A 21,091-nucleotide genomic window follows, 5' to 3' on the forward strand; every position below is an offset into this window, starting at 1 on the left:
CATGCTCATTTCAAATTGTATGATACAAGCATCAGTGAAATATAAATCGAAATCACTGAATACATAATCGAATAAAGAACAATTTATGGGGTTTAAAAATTTGCTGGAATTTGTAATCCCATGAACGATATTAACATTTAATGATTTTTTTGTGCTTTGCTTATTGCATGTTCTTCGGACCACTCTGACATCTACTGGCCTTAGTATAGTTCAAGAGTTACGACGCCTTATATTAGAAATTAAAGTCTAATGGATTCTGAAATATACTACTATGTAAAGTTAAAAGGTTTTATGTCTATTAACTTTATATAATAATATTACTTATAATAGTAAAGATTATCTCAAGTTAGTAAGATATTAGTCATATATTTGCAATACATTACCTTGGATGTTTTTGTAAAAAAAATTATTTATTAATATGAAGATATGAGTAGCTTAATTCAAAATTCTAAAACATTTTTGTTAAAAAGTAGGTAGTTTTATTTCTTTATTTTTAATATAAATTTTGCACCTTTTTTACCATCTTCAATATTGTCTAAGCGTCAATAAATTTATAAATTCCACTATTAAAATTTTTTGGGATCAAAATTTTGGAGGTCTAAAATAAAGGTTTTACTAGCCGTAACTTTGGGTTGAACCCTCCTCGTGATTAATTGAAGCAAAGAATGATTAGTAACTATCAACCATTCTCGTTTGATTTGATACTTTTCATTAGTTAACGATCAATTAGCTTACTAGCAGATTGTGTTGAATCTTGTTTAGGTAAGAAATTATTGTAGTTTGATATGCATTCGTTATCACTAATGTAGGGAATCCCCCTTTCTTTTTAGCTTTTTATTCATAATCATAATCTCCTTATTTGGCTTTTAGTTGCACAATTTGTAATATCTAATTAGTAGTAGTTTATATAATTAACTCTTGTATATCTTTTATAAAATTGTTTCATTTATTAACTCAATCCATTTAATTTTGATCAAATCAATTCAACCCTTTTGATATGCGCTAATATGTAGGCCAACTTGGCCCATGAAAAAGCATGTCAAAATAATTTTGAAAATATATTATTATAATTTGATATGTTATTTATAATCAGGAAAAAAAATTAGATAGTGAAACACATTATAAGAAAATAAACAAAGAAAATTAAAAATTAGTAAGTCTTTGAGGGCAATTCGCAGGATTGCCCTTCTTTTGGGGTGGTTTTTAATTGTTATCCCTCACATTGCTGGTCTTTAATTTTTGCCCTTCACGAAGAAACCCTGAGGTTCGCATAGAAACCTTGAGGTTCTGGGTTCGAACTCCCGCTCCGGCATAAAAATAAAAAATAATTTCGCAAGGTAAGGCTTGGGGAAAGTTATGCCGGAGCCGGCATACGCGCGCTTAAGGCATAACTAAAGTCTGTCGGAGGGGGCAGACTTTGCCTTAAGGCATATATTTTATTTTTTTTACTTTGCAAGGCAAACTTTTAGTTATGCCTTAAGGAAAAGTTCCGCCTTATGGGGCATACTTTTAGTTATGCCTTAACTAAGAGTCTGCCCCATAAGGCATAACTAAACTATGCCTTAAGGAAAAGTCATAAGGCGGAACTTTTTCGTAAGGCAAAATTTATGCCTTAAGCAAAGATTCCGCCTTATGGGGCATACTTTTAGTTATGGCATAACTAAAATTCTGCCCCATAAGGCACAACTAAATTATGAAAAAAGTTATGCCGGATCCGGCATAACTTTAGTCATGCCTTAAGCGCGGGTATGCCGGCTTCGGCACAACTTTCCCACGTCTTGCCTTGCGATTTTTATGCCTAAGCGGGAGTTCGAACCCAGAACCTCAGGGTTTCTACGCGAAGGGCAAAACTTAAAGACCACAAATATGAGGGGCAAAATCTAAAGACCACCCCCAAAAGAAGGGTAATCTGCGCAAAAAAATGAGTCTTTGACGGATTAGATTATGATCCGTTGTTTAGTCTATTTCGGTCCAAACCATTTCATTTTTTGCGACCCTTCTTTTGGGGTGGTCTTTAATTATTGTCCCTCAAATTAGTGGTCTTTAATTTTTGCCCTTCGACTGATACCCCGAGGTTCTGGGGTCGAACCCCAGTTCAACAAAAAAAAAAAAGAATTTCGCAAGGTAGAGGTTTGGATTCGCAAGGCAGAATTTCGAAGTTTTGTCCAAACCTCTACCTTAAGATAGAGTTTGAAACTCTGCCTGAAGCATGCAAAACTCTGCCTTGCGATTTTTTTTAAAATTTTTTACTGAGCGGAGGTTCGAACTCTAAGCCAAGGAATTTTTAGCGAAGGACAAAAATTAAAGACCACCTCTAGTGAAGGCAATCTGCAAATTGCCCAAACCATTTCAACTCATTTATTAACTGACCCATCAATTGATTAACTCAGTCTATTTTAACCCGCCCATACCTAGGTGTTTCTATTGAGTTTATATTTCCTCAATCCCTCCCTCCTCCCCTCTCCCAACCCCCACTCCTCCCCCCCACCTTTTTGTCTAATTGTTTTTATAATTTCTTTCTATATATATATATATACTAGTTTTTTGGTACGTGTGTTGCACGTATATTTTGAGTCACGCAGTGTACGCGTTTGTAAAATATATCGATATTATTAAAATATGACTTTGAGTAAATAACTATACGTGAAAGAGTACAAATTTATGTGAATGATTAAATAACGAAATGTTGTATGATGAATTGTTTGTCAAAGTCAACATGCTTGGATATCGTCTGAACTGAACCTACCAATATAAACAATCAAAGTTTATTCAGAAAAGGACCAAAAATACCCTAACCTATATCATTCTTCCACCTATTGGACCAAAATGCCCCTAACCTATTGAACTTGGCTAAAAAATACCCTCCTTCCACCTTATTGGATTAAAATTGCCCTCAAAGTTATTTTTTGATTTAAAAATACCCCTAAAACTAATGGTTGACTATATGAGATTTTGTAAAAAGTCAAGTGGCAGTGTATACCAAATTAGGTAGTACATCATTTTTTTTTATTTCAATATTACAAACTGCATGACACTTCATATATATCCACTATATATCGCACTTTGTGTGGGAGAGGAGTTATTTTTAAGTAATATTATTTTAGTTATAGCGTAGTTTTTAGTTTTGTAGCACTATTTAGCTATCGCGTAGTTACTGACTCTTCAATGTGTATTACTATCTCTTTCTGCATTTGTTCTGTATCTTGCTATTCTGTTGCCTTTTTATTTTGAGCCGAAGGTTTATCGGAAACAACCTCTCTATCTCACAAAGGTAGAGGTAAGGTCATCGTACATCCTACCCTCCCCAGACCCCACCTGTAGAATTACACTGAGTATATTGTTGTTGTTATTCTGTTGTCATGTTTAGGCCTAGACTTTCAAATTCCATATATAAAATGGAGAAATACACGTTTGGTTTTAAGTTTTTCATTTTATAAAAGTTATTTTTGGCTTAAAAATGCCCCTAAAATTAATGGTTGGCTCTATGAGACTTTGTAAAAATCCATGTGACAGTGTATGATTGGTCCATGTGTTAATTCATGACAATTAAATTAATCAATTCATATGTATTGATCCGACACACACATAATTAAATCTAAATTCCTGATTATGCAATAAGTTAAGAAACAACAATATTGCAGAATCAATAGGCATGCAAAATGGACAATAAGATGTTACTTGGGATTCAATTCCATCTGCTAAATATTGATCTGACGATCGAAGTGTATAATAACACGTGTAACCTTGCTGCCTGATTAATTAGTCCAAGGTGGTCTTTTACACCATTGCTAGCAGAGATGAAACATTAATTAAGGGATTATGGTGTAGTGATGCAATAGATCTAGTAGTGTGTACAATTTCATCTGGCTATGCAATTCAGGGCAAGGAATGTGGATGCATAACTTCTTACAATTTCTTAGTTACTCATACCAATTTCCTATAATAGCATGTAAATATATTTAGTTTACAAAGTTTTCTTCATCTTGTAGTGTAATTAAAAACAATAATATTGGTATATCCTAATTAAAAGGAATAACAATATGGAAGGAATATATGAGGAAGAAGAAAGGAATCAGGGTGGGGGATGATAATAAGAAATTTGGGTTTAATTATACAGGTGGTTCTGAGTAATTTAAATCAGATCAAATTAATATTTGGACCAATCATACACCGCCACTTGGTTTTTTACAAAGCTCCATATAATCAATAACTAATTTAGAGGCATTTTTAATCCAAAAAATAACATTGAAGGCATGTTTAGTCCAATAGATGGAAGTAGTGTAATTTTGAGCCAATTCAATAGGTTAGAGACTTTTTAGCCAAAAGATAACATTGAGGACATTTTTGGTCCAATAGGTTGAAGAATAGTATTGTTGAGCCACATTCAATATGTTGTATAAAATTCTGAAAATAATATGAGTGAAATTGTGCATGCAAAATATTAAATAAAAGAGAGAAATCTGTAAACAGAATTCGACGAAAATACTAAATGAATAGGCAAAGCGTTTCCAGGAAACTATCTTTAGGATAGTAATTTCCCCCACATTGTGCAAGTAGTTAACGGGAAAGTCCATCCCCAGGATACAATGCCTATTCTGAAAATCAAAGTTGCACTCTTTGATTTCATCTACCGGCCATTAGAACTCAACCCAATAGAAAGGTGATTTTAGAATAAGACAACAAAGAGATATAGATGAATTGTTTAATTCAACAATGGTGGAATATTGTTGAAACTTGAGAGATGTACGAAGCAGAGAGATATTCATTCTCTCCTTAATGCTTCTGCTAAATATTTGTGACCTGCTCATACCCGACTACTTCTGAGGTCGGTTTTGAGGTTGCTTTTTTTCAAAAACTGACCTCATGAAGTCGAAAAAATTAATTTTTTTAGGTCGGTTTTCAGCATTTTTTTAGTAGTGCATCCTTTCTTAAAAAGGATTAGTTTCCAGCTTTTGAAATAAACACATTAGTTTCCAGCTTTTGAAATAAACACACCTCTTTACAAAGGTCACAACTAATTAAATTAATTTCTATTATTATCATTAAATAATACTTATAAATTATTATATATATATATATATATATATATATATATATATATATATATAAAAAAATCCCCACTTATTATTTAATAATAACATGCGGACTCGAAAACGCACGAAGGATATTATTGGGTATTTATATACACACATAACTAAAGGTAACTAACCAGCCTTGAACCTTTAGAATGTATATGAATATAAAATTCATATTCGTATTATACATGAGTTCTTGTTGTGCAACGGCGGCGCCTATTTAATATGGGCCTTGCGCTCAATCTTGTTCAGCAAGTCCTCTAGGATTCACCATTAAAATCCATAGAGAGCGCCCTCTCACATTCTTACTTGCATAGGTAATCTCATCAAGGGTGTCCACAACCGCTCTATCACCCCAGTTTATAAGCTCGAGATTGTTAAGAACAAAGTTCAGCCTTCTCGTTGTGTGGAATATCAGTGCATATAGCCAAACATGGGTTTTAAAGGAATAGCAATTCATTTATGTGTTATCAGCCCCACTATTCCTTGAGTATATTTATGCACTGAAAATGTAACCTCGGCGTTGACATTTCTTGGATAATTCTTGGTGACTTATCCTTGAACTCTTAAAATATGAATTTCCAGTTATGACTGGCATTCACATGAAAGAGTAGACACCATTGAAGATTATCTTTATTAAAATGGTAATAGGCCAATGTTTCCTATGACTACACTATTTTGTCACATAATAAATGTTTAATGAGAAGATCTTTCAACATATTATTATAATCTACACTTAATGTAGTATCACAATACATAAGAATGGTTAACATCCTTGTGTGGCCACACATTATTAACCTCTTCTCTTTTTTCAAAACTCACCAGAAAATGTTACGTACCTTTTCATCACAAGAATTATACTCCCCACGCGCTTGTGTCTCATTTTTAAAGTACTTACCAAAATAATGAAAAAGAGATTTATTCTCTACGGTGAAAAATTTTGTCATCCTTCAATACCTCATCAACAATATCTATGCGGTAGCATTGATCTTGTTCACCAAGCATGAGTTATTTCTCATCCTTTTGTAAATAAAAAGTACCTCATACCAAAATAAAATTTAGAGTAAGAATCACTTATAATAAAACTCGAAATATAGTGATTCACAAGTGCAAATATTTGACTCTAATATTTTACCACATTTTATTAGTTCATAAGTTGAACGTGAATATTTTTGAGATACACATCAAACACTCTACCTTACTTGTTTCATTTTTGAGAGCTTACCGACTGGATGAAATTTTTAATTCTTCCAAGCAACTTTAAAATTTGACTCTATCACCTTCTCCAATCTCTTGGGATGAGAAAGAAATACTTCATGGTACTGTTAAAGCACATTAACATAGTAGACAAATGTATCCTTATAGTAATGTAAATATTCTCAATTATATTGAAATATAAATATATCATCTCAAGTTTAGACAAATCACTAAACTCAATTGATGAAAATGTCTCTTTAGTCAAGCACACACGAATCACAATACACAGAGTAAAAATATATTATGCTTCTTTCAAGAGACATCAAATTTATGATAAACACTTTCAAGTATAAATATGATCTACTCAATTTAAATACTTCATATCGTTCCACAATTTGAATTTAAATTCCACATGACCTTTATGCGACATAGTTATACCGATTTATGATGTTTTCAAATTTGGCATGCCTGGAATTACAAATCACCATAAGCATATCAAATATGTTATTCCTAAATATAACATGCATTTCAAGATCATCACAAAATAAGTCATCTACTAACATTTATTTAAATGAATTTCATTAAAAAAAAAAAAAGGAATTCATTAATAAATAATAAGTAGAGTAAAGAAAGTAGAACCCGACTTCTGTTATCGTAAAGGTTCCAATCTCTCCCAGAAATGGCACCATAGCAAAAACTTTTCTAAATTGTGATACCTCCTTTGATCGTTCGAACCTTACTGCAGGTTCACTGTAAGCATACTTAAGATCCAAAGGTCATTCTATCTCTTTTATCATGCTTAAAAGAAAAATAAAATTAAATATCCAAAAGCATTATTATATACAAATGGTCTTCACTTTCTTAAGGGAAATATGACAATGATTTCCGTTACACGCCTAAATAAATAAAAAATGATGGCAACAGACTTCATTCCAACTGACAATTTTAATTGGCATCAACAGTAGCACCATCTTGAATGGACACAAAATGACAAGCCTTTGAATATATGTTTTCAATTATGTAATTCATGAAATTAAATAAAATATTTTTAAATCGATCATCACATAATGAACATCTAACCAATAATTATAAAAACTAATTGTCATTAATTTTAGGGTAGTAAATTAAAGATTGAGTAGAGATAACAAAACCAGATTTTGATCGCAACTTATAACGTTATTGCACGCTGCGATCTTCGCCATGAATCTCTTTTAGTAATTTATGTTATTTTCATTTTTCTTGAAACATTGCATCCGCTTCGACTTTATCGTCAACGTGGTTAGTACACGCCATTTTATTTCTTTCAATCCAACCAGGATTGTTGATTATAGGGCCCTGTAAAATTTGAAGTGTTTTTTTTTCATTCCCAATCGTAGCCACCAATTATCACTGCCTTTAATGGGCTTACTCCCAAAATCAGAAATTCCTGAAGAACACTCTCTTGCGAACCCATCAACCCTGAATTAGCCATTAAAATGTTCATCTCTTTTGTCGTGGTTGACTGCTTCATTCTTCAACATTTGAAATATATCTCTTTTATTTGATTTTCATGATCAGAATCTCCTTGATATAAGCAGCGAAGTGATTTTAGTGGATAAGTAAAAAAAAAAAAATGTCACCCAAAGTTCTCTCTCTAAATTAATTTGCAGTTGGAAACGTCTACATAACTTCAATTTTGCTAATCTTTTGGATTCAGGGAAACAAACTAATTTTCACTTCCGCGAGAGGTGTTGTCCATGCCTTTGCTTGATGCCAAAACAGCCATTACCCAGAGTGACACTAATGAAAAATCATGAACTTTTAATACCGCGCATCTCCACAATTGATTTTTATTTTCTTGCACAACAAAGAAGGCTCCATTATAACGGAAAGTTTACTATCCTAAAAGTGTTGTATAAAATTCGGAAAATAATACAATGGAGTGAAATTGTGCATGCGAAATATTAAATAAAAGAGAGAAATATGTAAACAAAAATACTGAATGAATAGGCAAGGCGTTTTCAGGAAACTATCTTTAGGATAGTAAATTCTCCCACACTGTGCATTGTGCAAGTGGTTAACGGGAAAGTCCATACTCAGGATACAATGCCTATTCTGAAAATCAAAGTTGCACTCTTTGATTTCTTCTACCACAAGAATTGAGCCCAATAAAAAAGGAGGTTTTAGAAGAAGACAACAAAGAAATATAGAGGAATTGTTTAATTCAATAATGGTGGAATATTGTTGAAAGTTGAGAGATGTACGAAGCAGAGAGGTATTCATTCTCTCCTTAATGCTTCTGCCAAAGCTTTATAGGCAAAACCTTTTATTAAAACATCACCAAAGAGTTAATGTACGCATCCTTTCTTAAAAAGGATTAGTCACCAATTGTCGAAATAAACACCACCACTTTAGAAAGGTCATAAACTAATTAAATTAATTTATTCCTTATTAATTAAATACTATTATTATTATTAAATAATATATAACACAATAGGTTAGGAATATTTTTGACCCTTTCTCCTTCGGACCAGGAACAAATTCTAGTTTCCTTCACCTTCTTTTGTTTTAGGTATGAGTTTTTGAGGCCGAAACATTCGAGTCGAATATGAAGCAAAGATACTCAGAAATATATTAACTTCGAACTAATAGCATATGTCTAGATTCTCTGCACATCCATCCACCAAACATAATTACACCCGTTGTTTTCCCTTAGAGCATTTTATACCAATATAGGAATGCAATACTTCCACATACTAACAGTGAATTACATTAAAATTAAGTTATAATAACCGATCTCTCACTGAACAACTACAAACTTTCACATACAATATCATTTTATTATTCTTTCCATCGGTCATAATATTTTTAATCATGAATATTGTTAGTTTTATGATTAAGAGCAGTAATAGATCGGAAAAGCAAAAATAGGGAACATAGCAACAATACATTACAAATTAAACAATCAATCAATGGCCCAATATCATAAGTTTGAAACGTCTGTAGTTCATACAAATACACAATTTCATACTTAAGTGACATACACAAGCAAGAAATGAGTCAATTATATGATGACTAAATATAATATAGAAAATTAAAAGACCTACTTGTTGTTCACTTTGATCTTTCACTTTCTTTCATGCCCTGATAAAAGAAGACCTTTTTCTCAGTTTCATTCCGTACAAGAGCCATATCTGGAAAAAAAATTAAAAAAAATAAAAAAGGAAAGAAGTTCGTGCAAACATTTGAGACAATACCAATTAGTTCCCCATAATTAAGTCATTCAGTCAGAGCATTTTCCACTATCAAGATACCAAATGGTGGCAACTCTTCGGGAAAGCAACATTGACTGAAGTTATTAATTTGAGTAAGTGTCTTTTTGTCTATTACACGGTAGTTATTTCCAGACTTTAATAGGGTATTTAAGTTAAGTAGGATATTTTGGTTATTTGAAAGGGTATTTAAGTAATTTAACTTTCAAGTTAAGAAATTCATGCTATATATATATATATATATTTATTTATTTATATTTATATCGTCTTCGTAAAGAAGCAAATATTGAATTACGGACTAATTTGACACGAGTAAAGGAACTTTCTGAGTTTGAGCCGTTATAACATAGATTTCAAACACAAAATAGATTTAACATACACAAAGGTGTTGAAGGTGCTGTAACATTTTTTTTAAAGGCCACTCATATATTGAGGATTGCCAACTAATATTCTTTTTGTTTATTTTAGAACATTACTCAACTATCACTATTTTCTTCAAAATATACTAAATACACAAAATCTCATTCTCTCCTGGTTGCAAGCCATATCACATAAAATTTTATTTTTTTAATAATAAGTTTATCTAAATCATCAAATCCATTTAACTCAATCCAACCCAAACCCATTTAACCAAACAACTCATGTCACATCAATTCAAAGATAAACTTCACTGAGTTTTGTAATGGCAAAAGAGCCTAATAGGTTTATGACCAGACATGTTCATTCAGCATACAGTATTTGCAACCTCTGCTGGCCGTTCATTCCTTTGTTATTATTTTTGACAGATGCAAGACCAAAAGAAGAAAGAGATCACAACTTGTGAGTTTATGGTTTGAAGTAGGGAACATTTTGGCTAAGATCGATTAAACTACAAGTTCTTTATCATTCACTTAGTGCTATATCAATAAATTCATTATTACTTTATCAAAGAAAGAAATAAACAACAGAATTCTGAAAATCTCTTCTGCCAAAGATCTTCAAGTAGCTAGAAATCTACTAAAGTTTGTAGCTCAAAACTACAGTGCAGGTACTCGATTGTGATTAAGTTGTATTGTGCAACTAGTTACCTAGTGTACCTATGTAACCGTCTACAAATGTACATGTCTTTTGCTTTGTTAAAATATCTGTAGAAGTCCAGTTCACCAACTACACAACTACATTCCAAACTGTATATTTTCCAATATATAATCTATTCATTAAAAAAGAAATGGGTTCTCAGGCGCTTCTTTCATGTTTTCTAACCGAGTTAAATGGGTATAAGATATGTGGAGTTAGTTAAATGGGCTTGGGTTGGATTAAATGGATTTGATGAGTTAAATAATTTTATTATTAAAAAATATAGAATTTACGTGACATGACATGCCAACTAGAGAAGGAGGATTTTGTTTGTTTAGTATATTTTGAGAAAAATAGTGATAGTTGAGTGATATTCTAATCCTAAAAGAAACAAAGTGATATTAGTAGGTAATTCTAAATACATGAGTGACATTTTAAGGAATTTACTCTCAAATGTGATGTACATTTGTCATTATATATTCTCTCACTTCACACGTCCTATTAACTTTGAGGGTCAAGATATAGATATTTCTTCACAGGGTGATTGCTCAAAGTTTTGTTGTTGTTGTTGTTTGTTTGTTTTTTTTTTTTTTTTTGGTAGAAATGCACAATGTTATTAGTGAAATACCTTAAACTAATGAATGTGTAATAAACGTTCATTTTTTATGCCAAGATAATGGTCACCCCAAAAGAGCTTACATATAGTCGGTAGTAGTTCAAGACATTGAAGGAAACACAGATTAGACGTCAAAATCAATAGCAGCAACGTACAAATTACATGAATGTTTAAGGCTTTGAAACAACTAGATACCTCTTAAAGAAAGTGACAAATAAGAATCACTCTTTTATGTTATTACAAATCTACACAAAATAAAAGATGTCTTCCCAGCTAAGATAGAAGGGAATGGAAGAAAGTCTAGTTACAGTGAAACTGAAATTCCTACGAATTTATAATGCAAAATCTTGTAGTAACATTTTACAGAGTTCATGCAACAGTTTGATAATTCAATATAAAGTTAAGGGCGGTCCATAAACCCACAACAACCTTTATTTAGTAGGATTGGGACTTCATTGCATGTAGCTGGGATAATAAATCAAAATAACGATTTGAACTACAAAATCGGAGACAACATTACAACATACATGATTGGTATAGTTTGGTGCTGTGGGTTCTCGCCTCCATACAGATCAGCATACAATATGTACAATTCAAATTCTATGTGATCTCACAGGAAAGTACCACTCAGGAATCGATGGTTTACTACAGCTTCTGCAATTGGCCTCCCACGGTAGTCACGATTAAGCATTGCCTGCATACATGGTAAAATAACCCAAAACCCACACTTAGCGGACCTACAGACTAGGCAAATGCAAGTGAGTGAGTGAGTGAGACTAATACTAAGGGAATCTTCCACTACAAAATTTTCTTTGGCCAATTTGTTAAGTGCTGATATGAAGGAACTTGAAAGGAACAAATGAATGGCCTTGAAACTAAAACTTTAAGGCATTCTTCCTCATGGTCGCGGTGGTTCATGTCTCTTGCAGACTTAAAAAAATAATATGGAAAAAGAAAAAATTGGTTGCAATATTTGAGAAATTCAACCTGTAGTAACTCCCAGCCAGCGCCATCACCTAGATCAAGAAACTTGACTGCTTCTAGCAGGCGATCATCAGCAGAACAGTACCTGTCAAAAGTAAGATACCTAATGTGAATGGTCCTGATAAGAACTGATGATTTATGCGTGTTTAGAATCGACTTGAGAAGGTAAGAAAAGAAATGCACGACGTCAAAACAGTGTCAATCAAAATCTCTTAACTGACATCACAACCCTTGCTAAAGATAGGTTATCATTCGAGAGGCTACCAGCAAAATTTCACTAGACCGCAGTTATGTTTTTCTGCACTTCTTTTTCATCTCTCTCTCTCTCTCTCTCTCTCTCTCTCTCTCTCTCTCTCTCTCTCTCTCCCCCTCCCACTCCCTCCCTCCCTCCCCCCCCCCCCCCTCCCTCCCTCCCTCTCTCTCTCTCTCTCTTGGGTTTGGGGGTGGAGGGTGCCTTCCATCCCCTACATCTCTACAGCTCCTAACTATGGCCTTAACTTTGTCGACCAATAAAACATAGTAAACCACGTAAAAGCTGCATGTATATGCAATATCAATATGTAGCATCTTATAAATGCCCCCTTTCTCTTCACAGTAGTTTTATGGCCTTAAGCCTGTCTGAATTTGGTCATTTTAGTTCTATTTCAAACCATAGAATCCAAGTGAGTTCTCTTACTCCCTTGCAGCTTGAAGATCAAGTTGAAAAGTATTTTCCAGGAGCCTCTGCAAGGGCATGACAGAAGAATAACAGAGGATAACAATCAGCTCCGATCCATATAAGAGAAGATAAAACATTTACATAAATGAACGGAACACAAACCCGCAATGATATGCTGTCCATGACTCCTGCTTGACAAAATGGAACAAAGGCTAAATAAGCAAAAAGAAGTCCAGCTTCATATCTGCAAATAACAAAAGAAATGATATGAGCAACCTAAATTTTTATCCAACAAAAACTATTGTACTCATGGAACGTACATGTCATCTGCTATTCCAAAAGCTCTTTTCTCCAAAGGACCAGATGCTCCAGCAACAGATGCCCGTCTCCAAAGTCCTTCTGACAAGATATTTGGACGATCTTCAAGTTGAGAATACCTGTAAAGAAAAATGGTTATAAAATGTCAATCTTGATGGTCATACAGCTATCATTTTTTCCCCTCTCAATGCCTTCACCTCTCAATTATCTTAGAAGATGTCACGATATGGTGGCCATAAGGGAAACAAGTAATAAATCAATTAAACTATAGTTGGTTTTATGTGAATTGCTTATCTCTGGTGACCTTGGAAAATACTCCTTAAGGAAGTAGCCAGAAACACCTCAAAATGTACGAATAACAGAACATAAAACAGAAAACAGAAGAGAAGTAGCTACCAACTACTTTGCATATACTTCACATATCAACCAATCAATGACAAGCTAATAGCATTAAGAGCCCGTTTGGATTGGCTTATAAGTTGCTTATAAGCTGTTTTCAGCTTTTTTGAGTGTTTGGCTGGCCAGCTTAAAGTCATTTTGTGCTTAAAATAAGCTCAAAAAAATAATTGGGCCCATTTGACTTAGCTTATCTAAAGCAGCTTATAAGTGAAAATAGCTTATAAGCCAAAAAAATAAATTAGACTACCCCAACTTATTTTTTTTAGCTTATAAGCTGCAAATAGCTTATAGGCATAAGCCCATCCAAACAGGCTCTAAGTCAACAAAAAAGAAACAAAATGAATATTCAACTTTTCCAGCATTTAAAAAGTAATCTGCAGTATCAAATAGTATATTCTTCATAGATAGTCAATCACAAGAATAGTTAGGTCATCCAAAATCAACAAAGAGGAAAGAGGGATCACATGCAGCTTTCAAGATATATGTTGATTGTTGCCTCATGATATTACTATTGTAGTGAGCGAGCTATGCAACGGGGATACCTTATATCAACAGAGAAGGCGAGATCCCGGAGTTGAGGAACTAGATATGGAGCATCTTTCTCAACGACTGTACTGGTATTTTGCAATAAAATCACAATTCAGATAGAGGTATTAATGGCTTAAGTAACAACCCTCCACCGTAGCCCCAAAAAACAGAAGAACCAAATGAAAGAAAAAAAATGGAAGTGGCGTAGAAAACCTACTTTAGGACAACAGAAGCAGGACCAAGACTTTGGTGTAATCTGTCGTTGTCATGCATATAGGACAGACCCCTCATAACCCCATGAAGTAGCCTGATAACGAAATACCTTCTGCGTTTTATGGTCTGATCCAACTCAAACGGGTTCCACAATCTTTCTTCTCCACCAATCAGTTTTGCCATTTTTTCACTAGTAATTTTAGCATAATCTGCAGCACTATATTTTCCATTATCCCTGAAAGCAAGCCACTGAGAAAGCCCAAAAGATACCGGGATGTCATCAGAACATACGCCAAAAGCAAAGAATTCACATCTCATCTGTCTGCAACTGACAAAAAACAGAAACATACCTGCTCCCCAGTTTTTGTCTCAAATCCTCCTAGAAGTGCTTGAATATGTGGGCAGACATCTTTGGGGCTGCTCTGTGAAATATTTAAAAAGAAAAGATTCTTATTTGACGTATTCAACCGTGAATGATCCAACAAAGATAACCCCATAAATGCTAGAGATGCAACCGAAGAATTATTATATTACTTGAAGGGAAGCATGAGCATTCAACTCATTCGCAGCCATCATGTCAGCCTCAGCTCCACCAACTTGTTGTCCAGGATATACCTGCATCATATAACACTTTTGATCATATGAAAGTTATATGGGAGGAAGCGAAAGGAAGACTTACAATAAAGAGGCTGCTGGAGAAGCTTAGAGAGGAAGCTAACATCAAAGATATAGGCTTTGAATTAAAGTCTTTTGTCTATCTGTATAATATATTTGCCTCAATATCCTACATGATAAATTCTTTGACACCAAAAGCATTGAAATGACTAATGAGCAATGAGCATACTTTAAAAATTAAAAGCAAGAACTTAGATTCCCATTCTTTTCTTTGGGAAAAGACAGTAAGGAGTAAGATATGTAGAAGAGTATAACCGTGGGAGAAAATGAATCTCACCAGTAAAGAAGTAAAACAAGGTTAAGCAAAGAACAAGATTTTCGATAAACATTCGACAGTGGGAAAGATTCCCAAGTTTGTTATATCCACTTGTATAAATCCGTTATCCTAAGCAGAGATAGAGCATGAGTTCTATTACAGGAATTAGAAGCAACGTAGTAATGACAAAATAACCTGAACATTCATGTCACTGATACATCACCTGGAAGCAAGTAAAATCTCAGCTAAGCAATGGGTCATTATTAAGCTCAAGAAAGAGTTCCAATTTGTGAACAAGTCAGACGATCAAAGTAACATGGAAAAGAATGGCAAAGACAATCACCTTAAAAATAACCCGAGTTCCTCTAAGTGGACCTTGGGCTACTCTTCCTTCATAAAGTCTGCAAAATAACTGCGGATGATAGTATCAGCAGCAAGAATAATGGTAACAACAAACCACTATTAACTACTCTATCCAAATTCAACAATTTAGGAAATATATCATCCCAAAAAGGAATTTGCACCTGATTGTGACATTTCCTTCTCCAATATCTTGTACTTTAAAGCTCCCTATATCTTCTGATACCGCATAATCCATCCCCATTCCTGATTGAAGCCCCGAGTAGCTAATTGGAAGAAGGAAAAAAAAAAAAAACCTTAACACCAAACTGAGAAATTTAACAGCTTCTTTGGATGGTTGTCAAATATCATTTCATAATGTATCATATTACATTGTATTGTTTTGATGAATAATAGATTGTATCGTTTCTCATCTTTTCATTATGCCACACACCAACAATATGAAGAATAAGCTGACAACATTGTCAAAAAAAAATTAGGAATGGGTAGAGTTATTATTTATAAAAAATAGGGTAAAGGGTAAAACATGATTATTAAATAATAAGTCGGGCAAGATGAGAAAAAAATAAAGTAACAAACCAAATCAGCACTTACATAAAATGACAATTTTCCTCATTACACATAGCAACGGATTTGACAATATGATACAAAAAAATTTAAAAATTTGACTAACAATCAAAACGAATTTTATGTTTAAAGTAACAACACGATACAATACAATAAGTAACAACATTCCAAACAAGTTATAAATGAAACTCAACAACAACGACAACAACAAACCCAGTGGGGTCTGGGGAGAGTAGTGTGTACCAGTGGTGTAGCCAGGATTTTTCACTAGGGGGTTCAAAAATATAAAAGAGTAAGAAATGAGGAAGCCAAGGGGTTCAACATCTACTATTTATACATAAAAATAATTTTAACCTTGTATATACATGGTAATTTTTCGCCGAAGGGGGTTCGGGTGAACACCCTGGCCACCACTTGGCTCCGCCCCTTGTGTGTACGCAGACCTTACGCCTACCTTGTGGAGGTAGAGAGGCTGTTTCATAGACCCTTGGCTCAAATAAAGAAAAGAAAAGCATTTTAAAGCAGTTTTGGACACAGAAATAGAAAGTAAAGAAGTCATGACAAATAATAAGGAAAACACTACAAGGGAACAATAACAACAGCTAAATAATACGTTAACCATAGTACAAGAAACGACTGATAGCACAATTACTCATGAACCAAAAATGTACAGTATGACGCGCGGATCAGGATTTTAAAGCAGTGGATAACTGTAAATTTTTCTTTTAACTTTTATATAGTCCACACATCCACTTACCTGGTGACATTCATGAAGCCGTAGCTACCAATAAGTCTCCCAACTTCGAAGGAATCGGAATTAGAAATCAAAGTAGCAACACATAATCTAACAACTCGACGTGGTCTAAGTGTCCTTGGTAGATTCGAATTCAGATTTAGCCTCAAGCCAATTCCACAAAATGATGATGAAAAGGAAGACCTCGTAACAAAGGAAGTCCCACATTTAGAGAGGCAATCTGCTACTGCTCCTCCGACCAACATCTTACTATGGCGCGAATGGATAATGTACTTTACTAACACGAACACGAAAAATGAAAGGACTTTACTGTATTTTAATTTGAGAAAAGAGCCAAAATGCCCCTCAATTATTAGAATTAGAGCGATTATGCTTTTTATTTTACTTTTTAACATTAAACAAGTGAAGTCGATTTTTGGGAAATTTTCAAAAAATATACGGTTATTTCTTTCTTTTTTTTTTCTTTTTTCTAAACTTATTTATTATTAGATAGGGTGATAGGGGTAGGGGTATGGGAAATGGGGGAGCGAATTACAACGTGGGGATTCAAACCCTCACCAATAAGGTAAAAGTTCAGTAGCCAACCAACTAAGCTATTAGATCCCTACTTTAAAAATTATTATGCCACATACCCCAAAGATATAATATTGCGGCAATATTATACCTTGCGAAAAGCATTATACACAGCGTATCAACCTTGCATAAAGTGTATTATAGTGTATAAAAGATATTTATACACAAATATGAGCTAAATGAGGTAACAAACTTGAAATATGAGCTATGTGATGTAAATATTTTCAAAAATAGACATAAAGCATAATTTTCCCTAGATTTTTTAATACCCTTGAGTTATTGAAAATTGGACGTTACATCTTCCGTTTATTTTTCAACACAAAGACACACTAATTATTAGCAAGTGAGCAACCAGTGTTTTTAAAAGCGTTTTGGGGCGAGCCTCGGGGTGGAGCGTACAAAAAATGTACCGCGCCGCAAATGAAAGGCGTAGATACATAGGGCGTACGCCCGAGAATTTGGGGCGTAAGTCCCGGGCGCAAAAGCATAAGCCCGGGGCATAAAGGCCTACGCCCCAAGCGTTAAATTTGATTTTTATTATTTTAAAATTATTTTTACTATTAATTATGATTTTATTATTGGTATAATGATATTTATACTTTATGTTATCATGTTGTAGTGGTTTTTTCTAAAATATATAAATAAATAAAGCAACTCTCATAGAAAATAGCGCTGCCATAAATAAATTTTTAGATGATTATGCCTAAAATTGATATGATAGAGATTTCATACCACTATGTTCCTGAAGCAACTTTATCCATTTTTTGTCATTGCTCTTACACTTTCTGCCCTTCCCCTTCTTTGAATATATAAATAAAAGTCAGTGCAACTATTAGTTGAGGGTGGGAAGGACTAATAGATCTGGAGAATGATGATGAAGTGAATGGAGATTTCTGTCATTACCCAATTTAGCTAAGTCGCGCGAGCACTTACCTTTCTCACCTTGGTAGGTAACAAATTTATCCCAACAATCATAAAATCATGAATAAACAAATAAACAAGCGGAAGAGATCAAAATCGCGTAAGTCTGACTATACTAATATAGAAATATGCGGAAGTAAGGAAATACATCAAATCTACCCAGAATCTGGTCTAGCCATACAAGAGCCTATAACTAGATACTACAAGTTTGAAATTAATAAGATACATCAACACTCTGAATATGTCTCGGAATATCAAGTAAGACATAAATAAATGAAGAATCTCCAAGGCGAAGTGACGTCCTCGTGCTCACCCTATAATACTTACAGGAAGAATCTCAAACCACTATCACCACGGTAGCGCAGGTCGATCATATATAGAACTCTGCATTCATAAAAGAATGCAACAAGTGGAGGTCAGTACAAACAACAAGTACTTCATAGGCCAACTAAGTTTAGCTAACACATATAAAGGCAATAAAGTAAGATAAACAGGTAAATCAACAAGGTATAAGTCAAACACGAACCAGAATCCAAGTACACGACATCACCTATAATTAGCATCTAAACCCAAATGCGCCAAGTCTCAAATACTCAGTCTGAATCCATATATCACAAAAATATCACAATAGAAGCCATAGTTCAATGCAATGCAATAATGTATGAAATGTGAATGCAATGCATATGCAGTGTACACATGTATTCCGATGATGGAACATCACATCTCGGTAGCACAACCCATGGGGGACCCGCGAAGTCCATGTACCTCACGGTTCCGGCAACCGCTATCTCACGATTCTAGCAACAACCTCGGCAATCACTACGCACATCCTCGATTCTGAGGTAACCATCGGTCCTCACGTCACTCTCATCCAACTGAGCCCAACTAATAATAGTGTTTCCTCAAGTATCATCGATGTATCAATAGTGTATCATGAAGGATGAGAATGCATGCAATGTATGAGTTCAATGTCAATAATCAAATCAATATCACAAGTACCACGCATGGGCACACCAACAATATCATGAAAAGGCTACATAATAAGCCATAATAAAACACTATCCTCGTATCAAATGTCAACAAGTAAGATACTACAATATCATGGTCAAGATATATCAATAGTCTCCAATATCTACTATCTCCACGTGGCATCAAGCCAACAACAATAGAACAAGATAAGTCACAACACAACGGGATGGCTAACCCCAATCACAATAACAGGCCCAACCTAGACAATATCCAACCCAACTTCATACCCGAAGGTTTACATGCTTTCTCCGACAATATCGTCTAAACATATGCTTCGCTAAACGAAGTCTCACCACAGGGTAAACCGTAACCTACCTGGAAGGCCGAACAATAATATCACCAATAATCACTCCTTAGACTTCCCTTTCCTTTGAGCCTCGAGATAAAGAAAGTCTAGGCGAATCGAATCAAGAAATTAGAATCAAAAAGAACATCAAATGAACCTACATCAAACAAACCTTACTTCTATTCAAGACCTAAATCCCCAATCAATGGAATGGGTTTTATGAACTAGAAGGGTGAAATTAGGAATCTAAAGGTTCCAACATGAAATTAAGCTCTAGATGATCAATTCCTATCAATATCAAGCTAGAAGAACCCATCAATATCAAGCTACAAGAATCAACAATTTACTCAAATTCGAATTCTAGGCAAAACCCCCAAATTTAGGTATAAACCCTAACTTTCAATTTCATAAATTAGCCGCTAACTAGGAAGAAATTATGAAATAAAGGTTTCTAATCATCAATTCAATGCTTAAAGAAGCTAACTCAACCAACAAATCATGATTTAGAAGCCTAGAAGGAATAACTCTTTGAACCATTTTTAATCTTCAATCACCTAATGAACTATCAAGACAAAGGAATTCTAAGGTGATTAAGGACAATAGAATAGTAAAGGGATTAGAAGAACTTACCACCAAGAATATCCTTGAAAAGCTCCCAAGAACTCTAAAGTCGAAATAATAAAGAATGAGGAACTTAGGGCTTTTAATACACAAGCAATGAAATAACCAACCCCGATATAACCTTCGGGCGGCAAATGGTCCCGCCTTGACGGTCACTCAGATCGCTATGACGGTCGACCCCTCAATTCACTTATTGTGGCACCATCCCACCGCTACGGCGCAGAACACCGGCGGTATGAGTGCGGTATAACGGCACCAACACCCTAATTTTCCCAAAATACTCACAATCTCAACCCGAAATCTCGATTAATACCCAAGGTCATCTCGCTCACAAACCACATACACACATAAAAACACGCTACGAATGCACTCGTGGGGTCGGAATTCCCAACAAAGGCCTCATTGACCGAGTTAACCCCCAATGCCTCAATTCCAACTTCCCACCCAATGTCCCAAAATGCACCCGAGTGCATTGGGAACCAAACCAAATATGTACACAAGTTCTAAATGACCATCCGGACCTCTTGGAATCGACGAATTTCTGAAAAAGGTCTGTTTACCCATAAGTCAACTCTTTTTTGCTTAAAGGCAATTTTTTCCAAAAAGTCACCAAAATCAAATTCGAACACCTCGGGAAGCGTGTCAATGGTCCCCTCGGGTCAAAAGTAAGCTAACAAGCTTGGGAAAAGGTCAAAAGTGTCGAAAAGACTATAACGACCAAGCGGGTCGTTACAATTTCATTTTAAAGATTATC

The 21,091-nt window shown here is 34.4% G+C and overlaps 1 protein-coding gene across 1 annotated transcript; it reads right to left on the bottom strand.

Annotated features, from left to right (window-relative positions):
- Positions 1-11,408: 11,408 nt before the first annotated feature.
- Positions 11,409-17,226, bottom strand: LOC132056262 (uncharacterized). The gene is made up of 12 exons (XM_059448376.1): positions 16,911-17,226; positions 15,751-15,852; positions 15,570-15,627; positions 14,830-14,910; positions 14,646-14,717; positions 14,300-14,544; positions 14,097-14,168; positions 13,158-13,274; positions 13,000-13,081; positions 12,856-12,902; positions 12,183-12,264; positions 11,409-11,889 (listed from the first exon to the last, which is right to left on the bottom strand). The coding sequence occupies exons 1-12, from the start codon at positions 17,150-17,152 to the stop codon at positions 11,806-11,808; spliced, it is 1,284 nt and encodes a 427-aa protein (XP_059304359.1). The 5' UTR covers positions 17,153-17,226; the 3' UTR covers positions 11,409-11,805.
- Positions 17,227-21,091: the final 3,865 nt, after the last annotated feature.

The sequence above is a fragment of the Lycium ferocissimum genome, chromosome 5, assembly GCF_029784015.1.
Source record: "Lycium ferocissimum isolate CSIRO_LF1 chromosome 5, AGI_CSIRO_Lferr_CH_V1, whole genome shotgun sequence".
Lineage (NCBI taxonomy): Eukaryota > Viridiplantae > Streptophyta > Magnoliopsida > Solanales > Solanaceae > Lycium > Lycium ferocissimum.